The sequence below is a fragment of the Panthera tigris genome, chromosome A3 (genome assembly GCF_018350195.1).
Source record: "Panthera tigris isolate Pti1 chromosome A3, P.tigris_Pti1_mat1.1, whole genome shotgun sequence".
Taxonomy (NCBI): domain Eukaryota; kingdom Metazoa; phylum Chordata; class Mammalia; order Carnivora; family Felidae; genus Panthera; species Panthera tigris.
Genome location: NC_056662.1, coordinates 60828355 through 60848669, shown reverse-complemented (window position 1 = coordinate 60848669; position 20315 = coordinate 60828355). Strand labels below are relative to the sequence as shown.

The following is a 20315-nucleotide window of genomic DNA, read 5'->3' as shown; positions in this document are numbered from 1 at the left end:
CAAGCTACTGAACAATGAATGATTCAACCAAAAAATTAAAGAGGAAATAAAAAAAAATACATGGAGAACATGAAAATGAAAACACAACAGTCCAAAATCTTTGGGAAACAGCAAAAGCTGCTCCAAAAGAAAAGCTTATAGCAACACAAGGCTACCTCAAGAAACAAGAAAAATCTCAAGTAAACAAACTAACCTAACACTCAAAGGAGCTAGAAAAAGAACAAACAAGGTCCAATGCCAGTAGTATAAAGGAAATAATAAAGATTAGACCAGAAATAACTCAGAGACTTTAAAAACAATAGGACAGATCAATCAAACCAGGAGCTGGTTCTTGCAAAAGATCAAGAAAATTAATATACCTTTAGTCAGACTCATCAAGAGAAAGAGAGAGACTCCAATAAATAAAATTAGACTCCAATAAATTAAAATTAAAACAAAGAAGGAGAAATAACAACATCACAGAAATAAAAAGGTTTATAAGAGTATTATGAAAAATTATATGCCAACAAATTGGACAAGCTAGGAGAAATGGATAAATTCCTTCCAAAACTGAATCAGGAAGAAAGAAAATTTGAACATACTGATTACTGGCAGTAAAATTGAATCAGTAATAAAAAAAAAAAAACCTCCCCCAAAACATAAGTCCAGGACCAGATGGGTTTCCAGGTGAATTCTACCAAATATTTAAAGAAAAGTTAATACCTATTCTTCTCAATTTATCCAAAAAAAAATAGAAGAGGAAGGAAAGCTTCCAAATTCATTCTACTACGAGTCCAGCATTACTGTCATACCAAAACCAGATAAAGACACTACAAAAAAAGAAAACTAAAACCCAATATCTCTAATGAACATAGATGAAAACCTCCTCAACAAAATATTAGCAAACTGAATCTAACAATAAATAAAAAAATCATTCACCACAATCATGGGGAATTTATCCCAGGGATGCAAAGGTGGTTCAAAATATTCATAAACCTATCAACATGATAGATCATATTAACAAAAGATTAAAAACCATATCTCAATAGATGAAAAAAAAGCATTTGACAAAATCCAGTATCTGTTATGATAAAAACTCAACAACGGGGATCCTGGGTGACTCGGTTGTTAAGCACCCAACTTTGTCTCAGGTCATGATCTCGTGGTGCATGAGTTTGAGCCCCGTGTCTGGCTCTGTGCTATCAGCACAGAGCCAGAAGCCCACTTTGAGTTCTGTGTCTCCCTCACTCTCTGCCCCTCCCCTGCTCATACTCTCTCTCTCAAAAATAAACATTAAAAAAAAAAAAATCTCAACAAAGCAGGTTTAGATGGAACATATCACAACATAATAAACACCATATATGAAAAATCCACAGTTAGCATCACACCCAATGGTGAAACATTGAAAGATACTCTCTAAAATCAGGAACAAGACAAGGATGTCCACTCTCACCACTGTTATTCAACCCAGTATTGGAAGTCTTAGCTGCAGCAATCAAATAAGAATAAGAAATAAAAGGCATCCAAATTGGTAAGGAAGAAGGAAAACTTTTACTATGTGCAGATGACATACTATACATAGAAAGCTAGACTCAACCAAAAAACTACTAGAATTGCCAAATGAATTTGGTAAAGTCACAGTATACAAAATATAAGGAAATCAGTTGTATTTCTATATACTAACAGCAGAAAAAGAAATCAGGGTGTGCCTGGGTGGGTCAGTCAGTTGAGTGTCTGAATCTTAATTTTGGCTCAGGTAACGATCCCAAGGTTGTAGGATCGAGCCCCATGTCAGGATCTATGCTGAGCGTGGAGTCTGCTTGAGATTCTCTCTGTCCCTCTCTCTCCCTCTGTCACTGTCCTCTGCTCGTGAATGCTCTCTCTAAAATTAGTTAATTAATTAAAAAAAAGAAATTTAAAAAAGAGAAATTAAGAAAATCCCATTTACAATTGCACCAAAAAGAGTAAAATACTGAGGAATACACTTAACAAGGAGGTGAAAGACTACTCTGAAAACTAAAAACCAATTATGAAAGGAAGAACTGAAGATGACAAAAATGGAAACATATTCCATGCTCATGGATTACAAGAATCCACACTGCTAAAATGTTTATACTACACAAAGCAATCTACAGAGTCAATGCAATTTGTATCAAACTAACAACAGCATTTTTCACAGAACTAAAACAAAGAATTCTAAAATTTGTATGGAACTACAAAAGACCCTAAATAGGCAAAACAACCCTGAGAATGAACAAAACTGGAGGTATCGCAATCCCACATTTCAAGATATACTCAAAGCTATCCTTATCAAAATAGTGTGGGTACTGGCACAAAAACTGACACAAAGACCAATGGAACAGAATAGAGAACCTAGAAATAAACCCACACTTATATGGTCAATTAATCTATGACAAACGAGGCAATATACAATAGGAATGGCACCTGGCTGGCTCAGTCAGTTAAGCATCCAACTCTTAATTTCAGCTCAGGTCATGATCCCACGATCGTGGGATCCAAGCCCACTGTAGGGCCCACTACTGAGCGAGGACTGTTTAAGATTTTTTCTCTCTCTCCCCCCCGTGCCTCTCCTATGCTCTTGCTCTCTCTCTCTCTTTCTAAAATTAAAATAAGTTTTTTTAATTAAAAAAAAACAGAATATGCAATGAGAAAGAGAGTCTCTTCAGTAAACAGTGTTGGGAAAACTGGACAGCTACATGCAAAAGAATGAAACTGGACCACTTTCTTATACCATACACAAAAATGAATTCAAAATGGATTAAAGACCTGTGAGACATGAAACTATAAAACTCCTAAAAGAAAAGATAGGCAGTAGTAACCTCTTGGACACTGGTCTTAACATTTTTATGGGTCTGTATCCTCAGGCAAGGGAAACAAAGGCAAAAATAAACTATTGAGACTATACAAAAAATAAAAAGCTTTTGCACAGCAAAGGAAACAATCAACAAAATAAAAAGACAATGCAGTGTATGGGAGAAGATAGTTTTGCAAATGATATATCCAGTAAGTGGTTCATAATCTAAAATATATAAAGAATTTCCTACAACTGAACACCAAAACACCCCACAAATAATCTAATTAAAAAGTGGGCAGAGGACCTAAGAAGACATTTTTCCAAAGAGGACATACATGTCCAAGAGACATAAAAAGATGTTCAACGTCATTATCAGAGAAATGCAAATCAAAACCACAACGAGGTATTACCTCATACTTCTAGAATGGCCAAAATCAAAAAGACAAAAAAATAGCAAGTGTTGGCAGGGATGTACAGAAAGACAAACACTCATGCGCTGTTTGTGGGAATGCAAGCTGGTGCAGCCACTGTGGAAAACAGGATGGAGGTTCCTCAAAAAATTAATAATAGAACTACCATATGATCCATTAATTCCACTACTGGGTACCCAAAGAAAAGGAAAACACTAATTCAAAAATATATATGCACTCTTACGTTTAATGCAGCATTATTTACAATAGCCAAGATATGGAAGCAATCTAAGTTTCCATCCATAAATGAATGGATAAGGAAGATGCAGTACATACATACAATGGAATATTACTCAGCCATAAAAAAGAACAATATCTTGCCATTTGCAACTACATGGATGTACCTAGAAAGTATGGTAAGTGAAATAAGTCAGACAAAGACAAATAGCATATGCACTCACATGTGCAATTTAAGAAAACAAAACAAAACAAAACAAAACAAAACAAAACAAGACAAAAAAATGGACTCTTCAATACAGAGAGTAAGCTGGTGGTTGCCAAACAGGAGGTGGGTGAGGGGATGAGTAAAACAGATAAAGAGGATTAAGAGTACACTTATGATGAGTACTGAGTAATGTATAGAATTTTAAGTCTTTATACTGTACACCTGAAATTTATACTTCAAATTTAAAATTAAATTAATTAAATAAAATAAAACTATTTAAAAAAGAGATTTGCCCTATTTGTTCCAAACATTCTTACTGAACACCTATCAAATGCAAGACATTATTCTAGGTGATAGGCATAATAGTGAACGAGGTCCCTGCCCTCAGGGAATTTACATTCTAGAAAAGGGGAAAAGATAAATAATATAATCTTAGAGGGTGATATGTACCATACAAATTAAAATATGGCAATATTAAAAAGAGTGGGTGGGGAACAGGGGAAGAGACAGGTATCTCTATAGTGAGGTAATGGAAGGCCTCTCTTATATCAACGTAACTGATAACTAATGATGAGAAAGAGCAGAGGAAGAAGACTCCAGAAGAAAAAACAGCAAGGCATCAAAGAAAGAATGATCTTAACAGAGTGAAGAAATAGAACAGAATGTATCGAAAGCGGAATGAGCCTAGATTCAGAGAATTAGTTAGAGTCTTAACTGAGTATAAGAGAGAGCCATTGTAAACTTGTAAGTAGGGGAGTGACATTTTCCAATTTTTAATTTTAAAAGACTACCAAATTTTGTGGCAAACAGATACAAAAGCATTCAGAGTAAAAGCATTTTGGGGAGATCAGTCAGCAGTTAGGTGGTCTGCAGGGAACGAGGGTGGCTCAGTCGGTTAAGCATTCAACTCTTGATTTTGGCTCAGGTCATCATCTCACAGTTCGTGAGATCTAGCCCTGTGTCTGACTCTGCACCTGTCAGTGAAGAGCCTGCTTAATACTCTTTCTCCCTCTCTCTGCCTCTCCCCAGCTCACTGCATACACACTCTCTCTTCCTCAAAATAAATAAATAAATAAAACTTTTAAGTATTTTATTTTTATTATTTTTAAAATGTTTATTTTTGAGAGAGAGAGAGAACGTGCAAGCAGGGGAGGGGAGAGAGAGGGAAACAGAATCTGAAGCAGGCACCAATCTCTGAGCTATCAGTACAGAGCCCAATGCGGGGCTCAAACTCACAAAATGTGAGATCATGACCTGAGCCAAAGTCGGGCACTTATCGACTGAGCCACCCAAGTGCCCCCAAAAAACTTCTTAAAAAAAGAAGTTAGATGGTCTGAAATAGGGTCTGGAAAAGGGGATGAGTGGATGAATTTGGGATATATTTTGGAGACAGTTACCAATAGGGCTTAAGACTAGAGAAAATAAGAAAGAGGAATAACTGTGACCTGATTAAATGGATGAGAACACCACAACTGAGGAGAAAAGTGTTCTAAATCAAGATTTCTGTTTTATTCTGAGATTCCTACAGGCAGGATGAGTTACCCTGGAAGCAGATTCCCATATACAGTGACTCTTGAACGTGGGTTTGAACTGTGCAGGTGCACTTATAAGTGGACTTTTCTCATAAATACAGTCCAGCACTATAAATGTATTTTCTCTGCTTTATGATTTTCTTAACAACATTTTCTTTTCTCTTGCTTACTTTATGGTAAGAATACAGTATGTAATACACATAATAAAAAATAGGTATGTTAAGCAACAGTTTATGTTACTCGTAATGCTTAATGGTCAACAGGCCATTAGCAGTTAAGTTTTGGGGGAGTCAAAATTATACATGCATTTTTGACTGTGCAGTATGAGGGGGTGGTCAGTGCCTCTAACCTCACATGGTTCTAAGGTCAACTTTACCTCAGAATTTAAATTAAAAATATTTTAAGTGTTTAGAATACAGGCTAAAAATGTAACAACTGTCATGTGAAGCATTCCAAAGAAATGTTAGTTGATACAGAGTTGAAAGACTTTGTTTATGGAAAAATAAAATACATACTGACCCAGAGCATGCAAACAAAAATGATATAAAATAATAATGCAAACTCTATCCCTATCATGGTCTTGAGTTGTTTTGTTTCTGTTTTAAGTTTAAAAGGCATGTGTAGAGAAGAAACCATTTCTCCCCAAATATACTGTCTGAGATCTGAAATGTAAATTCTTTAGTTTAAAACCAAGGCACTCAATATGTCCAAAAGCAATAAAAATGAAAATACTAGGGGCACCTGGGTGGTTTAGTCACTTAAGCGTCTGACTCTTGATTTTGGGTCGGGTCATGATCTTACAGTTAGTGAGTTCGAGCCCTGTATTGGTCTCCATGCTGACAGCATGGAGCCTGCTTGGGATTCTCTCCCTCTCTCTCTTAAAATAAATAAACTTAAAAAATTTTTTAGTTAAAAAAAAAATTAAAATACTAATTCCAGCTAAACCTACAGAATTAAAGGTATTCAGGTTTGTGGTAATTCACAAAATTACCACAAAAATTTTTTTTCATGCCTTCTGGACCAAGGTAAGATTGCCCTTTCAGGTCCACTTGTTCTTCTAGTCCACAACATACTTTTATGGTTTATAATCTAGAAAATGTATGTATTCTAAGGCAGGAGAGTTCAGAATAAATATATCAGCAATCTGAACAAAATGGCTATATCATCCTAAAGGAGATATCTCCCTAAAGGCTATATCTCCCTAAAGGAGAAGCAAGGTGGACCAAGGAACCCAACAGAAATAGAGCCAAAAGGTTGAACTCAGTGCTTTGTTCCACTTATTAACTGTCCAATATTTCCTATTCAATTGTGCAGCATCTGTGATACATCTATTATGCACTAGACAATCTAAAATACAGTTGTAAAATAGGACAGAGCTATCAACTGTTGTTATTTTTGTTTTCTTCAACCTTCCTGATAAGTTTTCAAATTCTAGTACTTCCTTTAAAATCAAGAAAAATTCTGGGGTGCCTGGGTGGCTCAGTTGGTTAAGAATGCGATCTCGGCTCGGGTCATGATCTCACGTTCATGAGATAGAGCCCCACATTGAGCTATGAACTGACAGTGTGGAGCCTGCTTGGGATTCTCACCCTCTCTCTCTGCTCCTGTCCCACCCCCAAAATAAATAAATACACTTAAAAAAATCTTTAAAATCAAGAAAAATTTAGGAACAATCTTAATTTTGGATCCTCCATCTTCAATCACTACTCTACCTTCTATTATAACTAAATTATTCTCTTTTAAAAATATTGGTTGTTAGTCAAGTATTTTTAGCCTATCGTGTGTCCTTAGGTTTTCATTTTAGTCATTTATTTCTCATTCCTTTCCCTATATTCCGTGACAATATACTTTATCTCTACTGCCTAGTTGTACCTTCTTCATCTTCCTTGGCCTTATCTTCCTCTTTCCTGAAAATTAACTCTGAAAAACCTTCAAGGCTCAGGCTTAGGCCCTATCCATCCCTGTATCTTCAATCAGTTATTCACAAATGATGAGCCATAAAATTAAATCTAACTCAGATCTCGAGTCCCTGATCTAAATATCCAACTGACTACCCTCCACAATCACCTCCTGCCTTAACATATCCAGATTCAAGTTATGATCTCAAAAACCAATGCTGCAAAATATTTTCTTTTGTCCCCTATCTCAGTGAAGAGTGGCCACCATCCACCCAGTTACATGATCTAGAAACCTAAGACTTCATCCTTCACCACATCCTTTACCTCTGTCCATCATTATGTGCTCCCATTATATGTCCCCATACATTTCAAACAACTCCTACATCCATCTTCTTGTTTCCATCTCCACTATTATCACTATTACCTAGTCCACGCCTATCCTTTTTCAAGGGGATCAGTACAGTAGCCTCTTATTGGGGCCTTTCAAATCTACTCTCCTTCCCACAAATTCAGTCACTCTTCCCACTGCAGCAAACGTGGTCTCTTAAAAATTTAAATCTTTTTTTTTTTTAATTTGAGAGAGACATGTGTGCACACACACATACGTGTGAGTGGGGGAGGGGGGAGGGAGAGAGAAGTTTGGGGGGAGGGGAGGGAGATCCCAAGCAGGCTCCACACTCAGTGTGAAGCCTGGCAAGGGGCTCAATCCCACGACCCTGGGATCATGACCTGAGCCAAAATTAAGAGACCGACACTCAAATGACTGGCCACCTAGGTGCTCCTGCAAAATTTAAATCTTATAAAGTTATCCTAAGTAAGTCCTGCTTAAGACCCTTCAGGGGCTTCTTAACTTTTTTAAGTTTATTTATTTTGGGAGAATGAGAACACAAACAGGAAAGGAACAGAGAAAGAAGGAAAGAGAATCCCAAGCAGGCTCCATCCACACTGTCAGCACAGAGCCCACTGTGGGACTCAAATTCACTAATGGTGAGATCATGACCTGAACCAAAATCAAGAGTTGGATGCTTAACCAACTGAGCCACTGAGGTGAAGGGGGTTCTTTCTGCTCTTGGGTAGGATAAAAGTCCAAATCCAACAAAAGGTCTGCAGGTTCCTGCACTGTCTGGCTCCAATTTATCTCTAGTCTCATCTTATTCCATGTTTCCCCCTCACTCTACACTTCATTTATAGCGACCTCCTTTCATTTTCTAGAACATTCCACACATGCTCCTTTCCATCACAGGGCTTTTGTGATGCTCTTCTCCTTTTCTGGAATACTTTTTTCTCCCATGTGGCAGCCATAATAATGCCCCCCACCATGTCCATGTCCTAATTCCTAGAATTTGTGAATATATTACCTAACATGCCAAAAGGGACTTTGTGGATGTGATTAAGGATTTTGAGATTGGAAGATTATCCTGGATTACCCAGGTGAACCTAATGACTTCACAAGAGTCCTTATGAGAGAAAGGTAGGAGAGTCTGTGAGAGAAGGAGATGTGACAATGTAAGTTAAAGGTCAGGGTCACAGAGAGATCTGCAGATAAAGCAAGGGGCACTAATGAAGGTAGGTAGTCAGCCTCTAGAAGCTGGAAAAGGAAAGGAGGTGGACTGTCCCTTAAAGCAACAGAAGGAACACACCCTAGTCAACACACCGATTTTAGGACTTCTGGCCACCAAAACTATAAGATAATAAACCTACGTTGTTTTAAGTCACTGGGTTTGTGGAAATTTTTACAGCAGAATTAAGCAACTAAGAAACCCACCTTCACCACTGAATGACATATTTCACTGATTTCAGGTCAAATGCATTTTTAAGACTCCCCTGAAATCCTTAATTGAGGCAAATCCCCCTTTTATACATTATCAAGGTATCCTTTAAATCACCAAAGTTGTAACTGTATAATTATTTACATAATTGATTATTTGACTCATGCATTCTCCCTTATTTAGATTGAAGCTCCACAACACTAGGAACTCCATCTAATTTTGTGTACCTAAGTACCTGGCAAAGTACCTGGCACATAGCAAGTACTCATGGATTTTTTAACCTGCTGTCCTCCACCCATCAGTAATGCCATTTTGGTAGGTAACCTATGGAGGGTCTTTTCTCAGCCATCTTGCTTGGCACTAAATGGGCCCTAAATCTGAAGAGCAGGGAGTTTCTTCAACTCAAAGAAATTTTCTTCTATTACATATTTGCTTATTTCCTCTCTTCAGTCCCTTTGTTCTCTACTTCTGAAATTTCTATTAGATGGATTATTAGAACTTTTGTATACCCCAATTCTTTGTGCCCTTTATGCAGCATTCCAGAACTAGAATTATTCAACTTTCAGACTGCTAATCTGATCTTCAGCTGTATCTACTCTGCTTATCAGTCCATTTATATGTAAATTCTATATATAATCAATGAAATCAGAACACAGAGATTTCCAATTGATCCTTTTACAACAGTCAGTTATGAACTAGCCTCTCATCCTTCTAAAATATATTATGTTTAATTTCTAAATTATATTGTGCTTGTTCTGCAAATTCAATTTCCTTTGAGTATTAAGTCATTCACGATGTGGGTTTCCTTAAATATTTTGTAATGCTAGTTGTACAGTATGCCCTTTTACCTATCTGCACACACTGTATCTACTTATTGCAGCCTCCTCTGCAAATTTTGTGGGAGGATCTAGATGTGGTTTGGGTAGGGTGGGGTGGCAGTTTTTTTGTTCTTCACTAGGAATTCCAGCCCCTCTTTAGACAGTCAGTAGCTTTCCTGGAGCACTCTTCTCCCTGGAGCACTTAGGAAGACTTAGCTGGTCTGAGTGCTGTTCATTAATCGGCCTGACCACTGAAGAACAGAATTTGTAGCAAGAAGCAGTTTTTCTTTGATCTAAAAAAACAGAAGTTCTTAATATAAAGTCCCTAAAAAAGTTTTGGGAGTTCTACAAAATCCCAGAAATTACATACAAAATTACTTTTCTTATGTGCATTTTTCTAAGTAGAAGGTTTATAGCTTTCCTACAATATCCAAAGGGTTCTGTGACTCTAAAAAAGTTAAGAACCAATGCTTAAGGATTTAGGAAGGAAGATTTTTAATGTAAATCTGAGGGTTTTCTTTTTTTTCAAGTTTTCTGTGTTTTCTTCCTCTCAAAAATAGTGCTAGCTTAGTAAGAATGTTAACTAGTGGAGCTGGTTGACCGAGATTTCATTATATTTATATATGTTATGATAAAGTCATAAACAAATGGGATGGAACCATCTTCAAAAAGGATAAGAGAATGTTATATTCACAAAATAACAACGAGCTACTGCAGGAGAACTTATCAGAGGTTCTTTTTTTTTAAACTTTATTTATTTTTGTGACCCAGTATGTGATCTATCTTGGAGAATGTTTCATGTGCACTCGAGAAGAAAGTATATTCTGTTGCTTTGGGATGCACAGTTCTAAATATATCTGTCAAGTCCATCTGGTCCAATGTATCATTCAGGGCCCTTGTTTCTTTATTGATCCTGTGTCTAGATGATCTATCTATTGTTTAAGTGGAGTATTAAAGTCCCCTGCAATCACCACATTCTTATCAATGAGGTTGCTTATGTTTGTGATTAATTGTTTTATATATTTGGGGGCTCCTGTATTTGGCGCATAGACATTTACAATTGTTAGCTCTTCCTGATGGATAGACCCTATAATTATTATATAATGCCCTTCTTCATCTCTTGTTACAGACTTTAATTTAAAGTCTAGTTTGTCTGATATAAGTATGGCTACTCCAGCTTTCTTTTGACTTCCGGTAGCATGATAGATAGTTCTCCCTCCCCTGACTTTCAATCTGAAGGTGTCCTCAGGTCTAAAATGAGTCTCTTGTAGACAGCAAATAGATGGGTCTTGTTTTTTTATCCATTCTGATACCCTATGTCTTTTGGTTGGAACATTCAGTCCATTTACATTCAGTGTTATTATTGAAAGATATGGGTTTAGAGTCATTGTGATGTCTGTAGGTTTCATGCTTGCAGTGATGTCTCTGGTACTTTGTGGTCCTTGCAACATTTCACTCACAGAATTCCCCTTACTTAGGATCTCTTGTAGGGCTGGTTTAGTGGTGATGAATTCCTTCAGCTTTTGTTTGTTTGGGAAGACCTTCATCTCTCCTTCTATTCTGAATGACAGACTTGCTGGATAAAGGATTCTTGGCTGCATATTTTTTTCTGTTCATCACATTGAAGATTTCCTGCCATTCCTTTCTGGCCTGCCAAGTTTCAGAAGATAGATCTGTCACTAGTCTTATCAGTCTCCCTTTATATGTTAGAGCGTGTTTATCCCTAGCTGCTTTCAGAATTTTCTGTTTATCCTTGTATTTTGCCAGTTTCACTGATATGTCATGCAGAAGATCGATTCAAGTTACGTCTGAAGGGAGTTCTCTGTGCCTCTTGGATTTCAATGCCTGTTTCCTTCCCCAGATCAGGGAAGTTCTCAACTATGATTTGTTCAAGTACACCTTCAGCCCCTTTCTCTCTCTCTTCCTCTTCTGGTATCCCTATTATACAGATATTGTTGTACTTGATTGCATCACTTAGTTCTCTAATTCTCCCCTCATACTCCTGGATTTTTTATCTTTTTCTCAGCTTCCTCTTTTTCCATAATTTTATCTTCTAATTCACCTATTCTCTCCTCTGCCTCTTCAATCCGAGCTGCTGTCGCCTCCATTGTATTTTGCACCTCATTTAGAGCATTTTTTACCTCCTCATGACTCTTTCTTAGTCCCTTGATCTCTGTAGTAATAGATTCTCTGCTGTCCCCTATACTTTTTTCAAGCCTAGCGATTAATTTTATGACTATTATTCTAAATTCATGGTCTGTTATATTGCTTAAATTGTTTTTGATCAATTCGTTAGCTGTCACTACTTCCTGGAGTTTCTTTTGAGGAGAATTCTTCTGTTTCGTCATTTTGGATAGTCCCTGGAGCAGCGCGGAACTTCGGGACACTTCCCCTATGCTGTCTGGAGTAACTTGTGTTGGTGGGCGGGGCTGCAGTCAGACCTAATATCTGCCCCCAGCCCACCACTGGGGCCACAGTCAGACTGGTGTGTACCTTATCTTCCCCTCTCCCAGGGGTAGGACTCACTCTGATGTGGTGTGGTCCCTGTCTGGGCTACCTGCACACTGCCAGGCTTGTTGTGCTGCTTTGATGGGATCTGGCCTATTAGTCGGGGTGGATCCGCAGGTGCACAGGGGTGGGAGGGGCAGGCTTAGCTCGCTCTGCCATCGGTGGTCCCCTGTGGGAGGGGCCCTGCAGCACCAGGAGGGAAGAAGAACTGTCGGAGGGATGGATCCACAGAAGCACAGCGTTGGGTGTTTGCACGGTGCAAGCAAGTTCGGTGACGGGAACTTGTTCCCTTCGGGATTTTGGCTGGGGGATGGGAGAGGGAGATGGCACTGGCCAGCACCTTTGTTCCCCACCGAGCTGAGCTCTGTCTTCCAGGGCTCAACACCTCTCCCTCCCGGTGTCCTCCCGCCCTCCTGCTCTCCAAGCAGAGCTGCTGACTTTTAACATTCCAGAAGTTAAGTCCCGCTGGCTATCAGAACTCACACAGTCCGGCCCCTCCGATTTTGTAAGCCAAACTCAGGGGCTCTGCCTTGCTGGGCAGGCTGCCCCTCCACCCTGTTTATTTATTTTTGAAAGACAGAGAGAGAGAGAGAGAGAGAGAGACAGAGACAGAGAGACAGAGGGCAGGGGAGGAGCAAGGAGAGAGAGAGAGACACAGAATGTGAAGCTGGCTCCAGGCTGTGAGCTGTCAGCACAGAGCCCAATGAGGGGCTTGAACTCACGAGTAGTCTCAAGATCATGACCTGAGCGGAAGTCAGGCGTTTAACCAACTGAGCCACCCAGGAGCCCCTCCTTGAACCTATTAGAGGTTCTAAAGTCTTAAATAACTTTAAAAATACTCGCACTTTCTTTTCATTTGATATTCTTATTAATGAAGGTATCCTCTAAACCAACAAATGTACTGAATGGCTGAGACATCTGACCCAAATAGTGATTGTTCAAGGGAGAGACAAAATATCAACTTCAGAAATAATTAATGATCAATGTTCTAAGGAAAATAATTTAGAGTACACTACACATCTTGTTAGTCTTTGCACATCCAGTACCTGCTGGATAAATATTTAGTGAATCAATAAAGAAATGGAAAAATGATTTAGTTTTAACCTAATATTTTAAGAATTATCACTTCCTTAGGAAGATTTTAAATGATTTATAAAGTAGAAAGATAGCAGAACTAAAAAAAGACAAATATAAAAGCTTATGCTAATAATATGGTAAATGCAACACACAAAAGTAAAATACCTAAGAATCCTATTGAATCAAAAGCAGATTAAATCAACTTTTCAAAAACATTATCACAAAGATATCTTTGTGTATCTATTAGGTAATGGTTTTGTCATTTGTCAAAGACTCATTAGGGGAGCAAAATGATATTTTGGTCTCTACATTTTAAAATCTCTAGAGAAAAGATAAACAAGATCAAAAGAAAAGAATAAAAATCATAAAAAAATGGTAAAGAGGGCCCACAAGGAAAATTCAAGAAGCTCTGGTGGTTCTAACAAAACGAATAAAATATGCAGTAACTACCTTTTCATATATTAGAAAAAAAGCAGGGGCATCTGGGTGGCTCAGTTGGTTAAGCATTTGACTTTGGTGTAGATCACGACATCATGGTTGGTGAGTTCCAGCCCTGCATCAGGTAAACTTGAGCCCTGCTTCAGGTGAGCTCTGCTTCTCTCTCTCTCCCTCCCTCCCTTTCTCTCTGTCTTCTGCCCCTCATGGTATTCTCCCTCTCTCTCTGCCCCTCGCTCACTGGTACCCTCAATCTCTCTCAAAAAAAAAAAAAAAAAAGGCAAACCAAAGTATTTCTATTATTGTATGAAAGGTTAAACAAAAGTTTATATATGCCTTCTAGCTAAGAAAAAGCAGGGGCAAACATAAGAAAACCTCTCTTGAAAAGACTGAAGAGCTATTAATGTTGAAAGATGATAAAAGAAACAAAGTCATCTCTCTACATCTAAAATTTTTAAAACTGAAAAATTAAAAAGGTTAAACATTTTTCTGCCTGTAGATGGGGCTTAAACCAGATTTCTCGTGAGCTTTTTCAGTTCTACAGTCTGATGTATGGAGAAAAATGTCCAACTCCTTTCAACGTAAAAGAGTCCTAAGTTACTACGCATAGAGAAGGAATTTTTCTTTTTTGACCTGCCAGGTTTCTAATGGTCAATGTTATATCCCAAGATCCAATTAAAACCAGCAGTACAACCACAGTAAGGAACAAAATAAACATACCTCCTGTTCTTCCATTACCAATCTGCAGAGCAGGCTGAAGGCTTCTTTCATTTTGCAATAAATGAGGCAAATGATAATAAATGCTTGGCACTTGAAGAGATTTTTTGCTTGTTAACTCCTTTAATAGCTTTAGGGTATTATCTAAAACAAAAAAGCAAAATTAATGCACAGGGTCACCTTACTTACAGAAATTGCTGATTTCGCAAATACAGCAGTAAAAATTTATGAGAATTAGAACTAAAGAATTTTATTTCCTGATTTCATACTCTGGTAAACAAGATCTCCCTTTAAAATGAAAAAGACACTTCTTCAGCCAGAGTCTCAGAGTCTGATGCTGACAGCACTTGAAGGAAGCTAAAAAGGTCAGCCAAAGTACCAGGAGAAGGTAGAAGGCTTTCATCACTTGCTATTGTAATGGTTCAGAATTTAGGCCCTGCAGAACACACACTAATAAACATGCTACCCGTTGGGGTGCCTGGGTGGCTCAGTCGGTTGAGCGTCCAACTTCAACTCAGGTCATGATCTCACACTTCGTGAGTTCGAGCCCCACGTCGGACTCTGTGCTGACAGCACAGAGCCTGGAGCCCGCTTCAGATTCTGTGTCTCCCCCTCTCTCTGTCCCTCCCCTGCTCATGCTCTGTCTTTCTCTGTCTCAAAAAAAAAAAAAAAATTAAAAAAAAAATTTTTAAACATGCTACCCGTTTATGAAAACATAGTAAGCACATTCACCACCCATAATTTTCTCTTTCCTTATGCTATTCTATTTTACCAAATTTTCAAATGGAAGATATTTTTTTCAAAGAAATTCAAGTACAATAATTTAAACAGCACAATTTAAGACAGATCCTAACTTTCAAATCATTTTCCAGTTTTTCTGGGAGGAATTAATGAATCTTTTAATATAACATGAAATAAAAACTCTGATCTGGTAGGCAACATTTTAAAATCCCAACAGTAATTTAACATTTTAAATATGGAAGTCAGCAATAAGGACTTAAAGCTTCAAAAAAGATTTCATGTGAAGCAATATGAAGACTCCATTAAAAATATAAGAACCAAAAATTCACCAAAAACTGCAAATGACTGTGATATGTTTAATGAAATTAATGTTTAATCTTATAAGTAAAGAAACAATTATAAATTACAAGGCACCAATTTCAATCTATCAAGTTAGCAGATCAAATAATGCTATTAAATTTTGGTGATAATCTGATACATGTTACAGCTATTCAAGACAGCATCAAAAACCCTAAAACATTTCTGTCTTATTACTCAATCATTTCCCTTTTAGGAATTTTACTTTCATGCTCTCAATAAATATTTAGCGATCATCTACTTTGTCCCAGCCACTGTGTCATGTGTTTGGAAATCAACAGACATTAAAACATAGATCCTTGTTTTTAAGGAAGTCATAATCTAATAAAAGTAACTTAAGGGCTACCAGAAATGTGACCAAGTTATACATAAAGACATCCATCACAGAGTTATAAACTAGGGAGAGAAAATAACACAGAAAAATCTTATTTGCCTAATAGTAAAATTGTTTAATATATTATGGTATATGGTTAACTGACAAAAGGCCATTAAAAACGGTATTTTTGAAAAATATTAAATGACACAATAAATGCTAATAGCATAATTTCAAAAGTAAAAATCAGGCTGTAACAATTACAATTTTGAAGATAAACTTGCATGGAAAAAAGACTAGAAGGAAATGAAAAAATGTTAAGAGAAATCACTCGACAGCAGGCTTATGGGTGATTTTTTATTATCTATTCCATTCCATACTTTTAAATGTTATTGTGCCACAACACAAATTTCACAATCAGGAGGGGAAGACAGAGCATGAAAATTCAAAAGTAAGGTAATGTAGTGGAGTGCCTGGGCTGGTTAAGCATCCAACTTTGGCTCAGGTCATGATCTCACAGTTCAAGGGTTCAAGCCCTGCGTGAGCTCTGTGCTGACAGCTCAGAGCCAGGAGCCTGCTTTGGATTCTGTGTCTCCCTCTCTCTCTGCCCCTCCCCTGATCACACTCTGTCTCTCTTTCTCTCAAAAATAAACATGAAAAAAAGTTTTTTTTTTTAATAAGGTTAGGTAGTGAATCTAAAGACAAGAAGAATAAATGGTAAAAGATGATGCTAAATGAAAAGGTATATTAATCTTGAAAGACTTATGTGTAAAAACACATTTATGTGTGTAAAAACACCAAGTTAAATTTTAATTTCATTTGGAATATATTTTTGAAGAGATCTGGGTTTTTGCTCTAGTTGGTGAAATTTACACAACTGAAATCTAAATCAATTATTACTCTCTTAAAATCAAACAGCAATTAATAAAAATTGTTTTATAATTTACCATTATACAAAGTTTTGTGCAATGTTTCTCTCTGAAAAGAGTAATATATGCTGGTTGATAAGCTACTTTATACAACTTTCAAATAAATTATTTCACATAACCCTTTGAAAACATAACTTTTATGAAACTAAAAATATCATTTGTACCTGAAAACTTATTTAATGCATCCTTACTTCCATTTGTTTCTGCTCCTACACGCTTGAACTGCTGTACAATGGCATTTAATTCAGAAGAGCGCTGCGAGATTCTATGTTCAGCTATACGAAGACGTTCTTTCAAGGCAAGAAACTCTCGTTGATAAGCAATCAGTTTTTCTAGAAGCAAAACCAAAGGTTTTTAATATATTTCTTTAAAAAAAGAAGAAACATAAAACCTAACTGTAAGATTAGAAATTTTAAAGTCACATTTTTCAGAAAGATGTTCATTTATGTATTGATACATAACTGAAAAAGGAGCCCCAACCACTTATACATAGCAAAGCTACAACTAACCCTAATGCTCTTAATATCTGTAAGAATGCAAACACTTTCTACTTAGTCTTTCAGAAATGTAAAGACAGGGAGAAAAAGGACAAAGTTTTTAGAATTAACATTTCAGGCATACTACTAACATCATTTCTCAAAAGGTTCAAACAAATATAAAGACCTTATTTGTATTAAGATAAAGTATTGAAACTGATGATAATATAATTAATAAAATGAATATTACCTTTTTTATAGCATTATCATTAATTTCTATAGGCTTTTTCCTCTGTACTTCCAATTCTGCAAAGATTTCCCTAAGCCAGACTTTGGTCAAATTCCTGATTCCTAGGGGCGCCTGGGTGGCTCAGTCGGTTAAGTGTCCAACTTTGGCACGGGTCATGATCTCCTGGTCAGTGGGTTCGAGTTCTGCGTTCAGCTCTGTGCTGACAGCTCACAGCCTGGTGCCTGCTTTGGATTCTGTGTCTCCCTTTCTCTCTGCCCCTCCCCCACTCATGCTCTGTCTCTCTCTCTCAAAAATAAACAAACATTACAAAAAAATTTTTTTTTAATTCCTTATTTCTAAAACTTCTTATTAGGCAGGTGTAAAATGACTCCAGTTAACAGTCATCCATTTTAATTTGAGAGAATCACAGGTCAGGAAAACCTGGTTTGGGAAATAAAGTGGATTTCATGAGGATAAATGCAGGCACTGAAACAACAGTATCAGACAGCTCAGAGACAAAGTGCACAGTGAGACGATGCCTAAGGACAGAATCTGACATTAAAATCTAAGAGATGGTGGAAGACAAACCATTCATTAATTTTGATCAGCAATGCTGAAAGGTAGTTGAGGGATATGGGAGTAGTATGAGCAATTTCTAGAACCTCATTAAACTAAGAGAAACCAGAACAATGGTTTTCAACTTCTGTATCAAGCTGGATAATCCAAGGCTACTATTTTGATATCTAAACAAAACACACCTTAGAAAGACTACTTTTTATTTAATATTATTATCTCTGCCTTCTTCAAGGACAGACTCAATAAGAAACAGACCTAAAAAAAATAAATCTGCATGGTTATAAAGATATTCTTAACAACAGGCAATTATCTTGTTCCTTGTCCCTTACACAAAAGCTCACATAATAAACATCTCTTCAGAATTCTGTGGCAGGGAAAAAAAGTCTGCCCTGCTCAATTGTCATTCTTCCATACATTGAACAATCACCATATAAGCAGCTATATTCTCCTTAACTTGCTGGCTTTAGGAGGGAAGAAAGGAAAAAGAAGGCTGTGATTAGGAGGGGCATATAGGGAGCTTCAGAGTGCCAGCTAGGTCCTATTGACTGCTCTGGGTAGTGGTTCAAAAAAATTCATCACTATACATTCATAGTTTAGGCGCATGTCCGTATGCATATATTCATAATAAAAGAAATGTTAAAAAGATACTATTCACAAACACAAAACTATTAACAATTATATTCTAACAAAAACTAAAAGAATTGTAACAAGAGATATGCAAGATTCATATGATGGGGGCACCTGGGTGGCTCCATCGGTGAAGCGTCCGACTTCAGCTCAGTTCATGATCTTGCAGTTTGTGAGTTTGAGCCCTGCATCGGGCTCTGTGCTGACAGCTCAGAGCCTGGAGTCTGCTTCAGATTCTGTGTCTCCCTCTCTGTCCCTAACCTGCTCACACTCTCTGTCTTTTAAAAATAAACAAGCATTAAAAAAATTTTATAAGATTCATGTGATGAAAACTACAAACCCTTTACTGAAACCTCTAATGGAAGAGTTAATGAAGTCATCTCTCAATCCTAAGCAAGAAGATTCAATCTTGTAAAAAAAAAAAAAAAAAAAAAAAAAAAAGATAAATTCTACCCTGTTTAATTATAAATTCAATTCATTATCTTTCAAAAGAACACTGAAACTTTTTTGGTATATGACTTTTGACACGTGACTCTAAAATTCATCTACAGGAGAGAGTGTTTCTGAAGAGTCAAAACAAACAAACAAACAATAAATAAATAATAAAGGAGAATATGCTCTGAGATCAGAACACACTAGAAGGCTACAGGAATTAAAACAGTGTAGACTGCCAGGTCCGGACAGTGTGGATAAGGGCCAATTACACCAAGCAGGCTGTGTCCAAAATTAGCATGAGTAAACTTCCTCTCAGTTCTTCCCTCTTTACGTGAGCAATTTAAAATCCTCTTCTTAACACTTACACAGTGCTGAGATAGTGGTTTCTTGACATCATCTGCCCAAAAGAGAATTAGAACTCTCTGGAGAAGTAACTTTAAGATGAACCTGAAACAATTTGGTGTAAACTAAGAAAATGTTATTTACAAAAAGACAGGACTTGTCAAAAGGGCACAGCATGGTACTTAATGGGCCCCTATTGGCCAAATTAGAGACAAGTTAAGTACCAAAACAAATATTGACAGTAATAGCTTATACCTATTGAATAAAATAAGAATCCATGACCTCATATAAATAATAAATGAGGGGCACCTGGATGGCTCAGTCAGTTAAGAATCCAATTCCTGATTTAGGCTCAGGTCATGATCTCATGGTTTATTGGATCAAACCCCGCGTCTGGCCCTGTGCTCTCAGCTCTCAACCCTGCTTTGGGTTCTCTCTCTCTCCCTTTCCCTTTGCCCGTCCCCTGCTCTCTCGCTCAAAATAAACATTAATAAAATAATAAACAAAAATTAACAGGTGAGGGAGATGTGTTTCTTTTAGTAGAATGCAAGCTAATAAATGTAGAAGGAATGATGGATGTTGGAAAATTACCATTTTACAACTACCATAGCAATAACTGATTCAGGCAAGAATCAAAAATGGATGCTAAAACCAGCAGATCAAAGTTTTCTGAGGAACAAATGGGGTATGTATGTCACCTCAGGGTATCTCCCTACAAAGTACTTATTAATTTACAAAAGGAAAAATATGCTAACTTTACTACGAAGAAACCTGCCAGATATCTAACTTATGTGATCAAAGTTCATGTCAGCACCCAGAAAACAGATACAATGTGCCTCTGATATGGTACACAGAGGACACACCTCATTTATGTGGCATTCCTGCCA

General features: G+C 37.2%; 1 protein-coding gene across 4 annotated transcripts in view; it reads right to left on the bottom strand.

Moving 5' to 3' along the window:
- The window catches only part of MGAT4A (alpha-1,3-mannosyl-glycoprotein 4-beta-N-acetylglucosaminyltransferase A), a 115303-nt gene that overhangs the window by 55844 nt on the left and 39144 nt on the right, over positions 1-20315 (bottom strand). For 3 of the 4 annotated variants that reach the window (XR_006215661.1, XM_042981221.1, XM_042981220.1), the window contains exons 3-4: positions 16908-17075; positions 14407-14547 (exon numbers count right to left, since the gene is read on the bottom strand). Coding sequence is in view for 3 of the 4 variants with exons in the window: in XM_042981221.1 (XP_042837155.1) it covers positions 14407-14547; positions 16908-17075 (309 nt within the window). In the remaining variant the exon portion in view is untranslated. The remainder of the gene's footprint in view (positions 1-14406; positions 14548-16907; positions 17076-20315) is intronic. The other variant, XM_042981222.1, reaches the window with a different exon arrangement.